The following is a 5,000-nucleotide window of genomic DNA, read 5'->3' on the forward strand; positions in this document are numbered from 1 at the left end:
GGCTCTGCTGGAGGGGCAGAGACAGAGAGACAGTGAGACAGGTACCCTGGCTCTGCTGGAGGGGGAGAGACAGACAGACAGTGAGACAGAGACAGAGACAGAGACAGAGAGACAGAGAGACAAAGAGACAAAGAGACAAAGAGACAGAGGGACAGAGGGACAGGTACCCGGGCTCTGCTGGAGGGGGAGATGTGGTAGTACACTTCCGAGTCGCCCAGTCTGATTCGATGCGTGCAGGGGCAGCAGAGCCCGCTGAGGGCACACCTCCTGCTGGGACACAGGCAGACGCAGGGCCATCAGCACAGGGAGGGCCAGCGACAGGGGTTCGAATGAAGAAGAACAGGACAGGGCCATGAGCAGTCGTTAGCGGTGAGTCAGAGAGGACGTGAAATCACTTACGTCTCTACTTGACCTCTGCACCCACTGCAAGCAGAGAGAAACAGAAACACTTTTTAAACTGGGGTGAAACAGAGACACCAGTTGACCCCCACAGCTCCCCCCAAGGCCACTCACTGTGCACCCCGAAACTCCAGCTCTGCCCCGGGACAGAGGTCCCCTTTGGTCAGCGGTCAGTAGTGTGGACCCTAACCCCTTGGGTCAGCGGTCAGTAGTGTGGACCCTAACCCCTTGGGTCAGCGGTGTGGACCCTAACCCCTTCGGTCAGCGGTCAGTAGTGTGGACCCTAACCCCTTGGGTCAGCAGTGTGGACCCTAACCCCTTGGGTCAGCGGTCAGTGGTGTGGACTCTGTGCGGCGGTCAGTCTTACTTGGGGCCCCCTCGATCCACAGCAGAGGCCTTGACCACAGGGAGTGTCTGCAGAGCAACCGGCTCAACACTGAGGGAGTTCGACTCCACAGCAGCCTGGACAGCCTCCGCCAGCTGAGAGAGAGACAGGTTATCACACAGCAGCCTGGACAGCCTCCGCCAGCTGAGAGAGAGACAGGTTATCACACAGCAGCCTGGACAGCCTCCGCCAGCTGAGAGAGAGACAGGTTAATACACCACAGCCTGGACAGCCTCCGCCAGCTGAGAGAGAGAGAGACAGGTTATCACACAGCAGCCTGGACAGCCTCCGCCAGCTGAGAGAGACAGACAGGTTATCACACAGCAGCCTGGACAGCCTCCGCCAGCTGAGAGAGAGAGAGACAGGTTATCACACAGCAGCCTGGACAGCCTCCGCCAGCTGAGAGAGACAGACAGGTTATCACACAGCAGCCTGGACAGCCTCCGCCAGCTGAGAGAGAGAGACAGGTTATCACACAGCAGCCTGGACAGCCTCCGCCAGCTGAGAGAGAGAGAGACAGGTTATCACACAGCAGCCTGGACAGCCTCCGCCAGCTGAGAGAGAGAGAGACAGGTTATCACACAGCAGCCTGGACAGCCTCCGCCAGCTGAGAGAGAGACAGGTTAATACACCACAGCCTGGACAGCCTCCGCCAGCTGAGAGAGACAGACAGGTTATCACACAGCAGCCTGGACAGCCTCCGCCAGCTGAGAGAGAGAGAGACAGGTTATCACACAGCAGCCTGGACAGCCTCCGCCAGCTGAGAGAGAGACAGGTTATCACACAGCAGCCTGGACAGCCTCCGCCAGCTGAGAGAGAGACAGGTTATCACACAGCAGCCTGGACAGCCTCCGCCAGCTGAGAGAGAGAGAGACAGGTTATCACACAGCAGCCTGGACAGCCTCCGCCAGCTGAGAGAGACAGACAGGTTATCACACAGCAGCCTGGACAGCCTCCGCCAGCTGAGAGAGAGAGAGACAGGTTATCACACAGCAGCCTGGACAGCCTCCGCCAGCTGAGAGAGAGAGACAGGTTATCACACAGCAGCCTGGACAGCCTCCGCCAGCTGAGAGAGAGAGAGACAGGTTATCACACAGCAGCCTGGACAGCCTCCGCCAGCTGAGAGAGAGAGAGACAGGTTATCACACAGCAGCCTGGACAGCCTCCGCCAGCTGAGAGAGAGAGAGACAGGTTATCACACAGCAGCCTGGACAGCCTCCGCCAGCTGAGAGAGAGAGAGACAGGTTATCACACAGCAGCCTGGACAGCCTCCGCCAGCTGAGAGAGAGAGAGGTTATCACACCACAGCCTGGACAGCCTCCGCCAGCTGAGAGAGAGAGAGACAGGTTATCACACAGCAGCCTGGACAGCCTCCGCCAGCTGAGAGAGAGACAGGTTAATACACCACAGCCTGGACAGCCTCCGCCAGCTGAGAGAGACAGACAGGTTATCACACAGCAGCCTGGACAGCCTCCGCCAGCTGAGAGAGAAACAGGTTAATACACCACAGCCTGGACAGCCTCCGCCAGCTGAGAGAGACAGGTTAATACACAGCAGCCTGGACAGCCTCCGCCAGCTGAGAGAGACAGACAGGTTATCACACAGCAGCCTGGACAGCCTCCGCCAGCTGAGAGAGAAACAGGTTAATACACCACAGCCTGGACAGCCTCCGCCAGCTGAGAGAGAGACAGGTTAATACACAGCAGCCTGGACAGCCTCCGCCAGCTGAGAGAGAGACGGGTTATCACACAGCAGCCTGGACAGCCTCCGCCAGCTGAGAGAGAGAGACAGGTTAATACAGAGCAGCCTGGACAGCCTCCGCCAGCTGAGAGAGAGAGAGACAGGTTATCACACAGCAGCCTGGACAGCCTCCGCCAGCTGAGAGAGAGACAGGTTATCACACAGCAGCCTGGACAGCCTCCGCCAGCTGAGAGAGACAGACAGGTTATCACACAGCAGCCTGGACAGCCTCCGCCAGCTGAGAGAGAGACAGGTTAATACACCACAGCCTGGACAGCCTCTGCCAGCTGAGATAGAGACAGGTTAATACACAACAGCCTGGACAGCCTCCGCCAGCTGAGAGAGACAGACAGGTTATCACACAGCAGCCTGGACAGCCTCCGCCAGCTGAGAGAGAGACAGGTTAATACACCACAGCCTGGACAGCCTCTGCCAGCTGAGATAGAGACAGGTTATCACACAGCAGCCTGGACAGCCTCCGCCAGCTGAGAGAGAAACAGGTTAATACACAGCAGCCTGGACAGCCTCCGCCAGCTGAGAGAGAGACAGGTTAATACACCACAGCCTGGACAGCCTCCGCCAGCTGAGAGAGAGAGAGAGACAGGTTATCACACAGCAGCCTGGACAGCCTCCGCCAGCTGAGAGAGAGAGAGACAGGTTATCACACAGCAGCCTGGACAGCCTCCGCCAGCTGAGAGAGAGAGAGACAGGTTATCACACAGCAGCCTGGACAGCCTCCGCCAGCTGAGAGAGAGAGAGACAGGTTATCACACCACAGCCTGGACAGCCTCCGCCAGCTGAGAGAGAGAGAGACAGGTTATCACACAGCAGCCTGGACAGCCTCCGCCAGCTGAGAGAGAGAGAGACAGGTTATCACACAGCAGCCTGGACAGCCTCCGCCAGCTGAGAGAGAGAGAGACAGGTTATCACACAGCAGCCTGGACAGCCTCCGCCAGCTGAGAGAGAGACAGGTTAATACACAGCAGCCTGGACAGCCTCCGCCAGCTGAGAGAGACAGACAGGTTATCACACAGCAGCCTGGACAGCCTCCGCCAGCTGAGAGAGAGACAGGTTAATACACCACAGCCTGGACAGCCTCTGCCAGCTGAGATAGAGACAGGTTATCACACAGCAGCCTGGACAGCCTCCGCCAGCTGAGAGAGAAACAGGTTAATACACCACAGCCTGGACAGCCTTGCTAGCTGAGAGAGAGACAGGTTAATACACAACAGCCTGGACAGCCTCCGCCAGCTGAGAGAGAGACAGGATAATACACCACAGCCTGGACAGCCTCCGCCAGCTGAGAGAGACAGGTTAATACACAGCAGCCTGGACAGCCTCCGCCAGCTGAGAGAGACAGACAGGTTATCACACAGCAGCCTGGACAGCCTCCGCCAGCTGAGAGAGACAGGTTAATACACAGCAGCCTGGACAGCCTCCGCCAGCTGAGAGAGAGACGGGTTATCACACAGCAGCCTGGACAGCCTCCGCCAGCTGAGAGAGAGAGACAGGTTAATACAGAGCAGCCTGGACAGCCTCCACCAGCTGAGAGAAGGAGACAGGTTAATACACAGCAGCCTGGACTGCCTCCGCCAGCTGAGAGAGAGAGACAGGTTATCACACAGCAGCCTGGACAGCCTCCACCAGCTGAGAGAGAGAGACAGGTTAATACACAGCAGCCTGGACAGCCTCCGCCAGCTGAGAGAAGGAGACAGGTTAATACACAGCAGCCTGGACAGCCTCCGCCAGCTGAGAGAAGGAGACAGGTTAATACACAGCAGCCTGGACAGCCTCCGCCAGCTGAGAGAGAGAGAGACAGGTTAATACACAGCAGCCTGGACAGCTGAGAGAGAGAGACAGGTTAACACACAGCGGGGCTGACCTCTCTGCGTGTGAAGGACAGACAGGGCCCAATGTCCTCTCTGTAGACCCGGTTCATGAAGGCGCTGGTCTGCTCCAGACTGGGCTGCTCCTTCCAGGACAGGAACTCAGCATACAGGACCGAGTCCAGCTGGAACACACAGAACTGGGTCACAGAACCGGGGCTCCAACACACTGACTAACACACCCACACAGTGAGACTGTGACACACCGACACACAGAGGCTCTGACACACAAGCTACACATTAAGACTGTGACACACTGACTAACAGAATTACACACTGAATGACTAACACACTGAGTCTCTGACACACTGAGGCACAGAGACTAAGACACACACACACTGTGTCACACTGTGTCACACTGTGTCACACTGAGGCACACTGAGACTCTGACAAACTGAGACACTGTCACACTGACACTGAGACACACTGTGTCACACTGAGGCACTGTGTCACACTGTCACATTGAGACTCTGACACACTGTGTCACACTGAGACACAATGAGACACTGTGTCACACTGAGACACACTGACCGCTGTGTCACTGAGACACACTGAGACACTGTGTCACACTGTGTCACACTGAGACACAC

The 5,000-nt window shown here is 57.2% G+C and overlaps 1 protein-coding gene across 6 annotated transcripts in view; it reads right to left on the bottom strand.

The window, feature by feature from the left end:
- rab3il1 (RAB3A interacting protein (rabin3)-like 1) overlaps nucleotides 1-5,000 on the bottom strand; it is a 16,035-nt gene that overhangs the window by 4,716 nt on the left and 6,319 nt on the right. For 2 of the 6 annotated variants that reach the window (XM_088935155.1, XM_088935152.1), the window contains 4 exons: nucleotides 4,407-4,535; nucleotides 767-879; nucleotides 400-423; nucleotides 168-267 (listed from right to left, as the gene is read on the bottom strand). In XM_088935155.1, coding sequence (XP_088791281.1) covers nucleotides 168-267; nucleotides 400-423; nucleotides 767-879; nucleotides 4,407-4,535 — 366 coding nt within the window. Of the gene's footprint in view, nucleotides 1-167; nucleotides 271-399; nucleotides 424-766; nucleotides 880-4,406; nucleotides 4,536-5,000 lie in introns of all 6 variants that reach the window. The other 4 variants (XM_088935153.1, XM_088935151.1, XM_088935157.1 and 1 more) reach the window with 3 other exon arrangements.

This window comes from Atractosteus spatula, chromosome 16 (genome assembly GCF_055471065.1).
Source record: "Atractosteus spatula isolate fAtrSpa1 chromosome 16, fAtrSpa1.hap1, whole genome shotgun sequence".
NCBI classification, from domain to species: Eukaryota; Metazoa; Chordata; class Actinopteri; order Semionotiformes; family Lepisosteidae; genus Atractosteus; species Atractosteus spatula.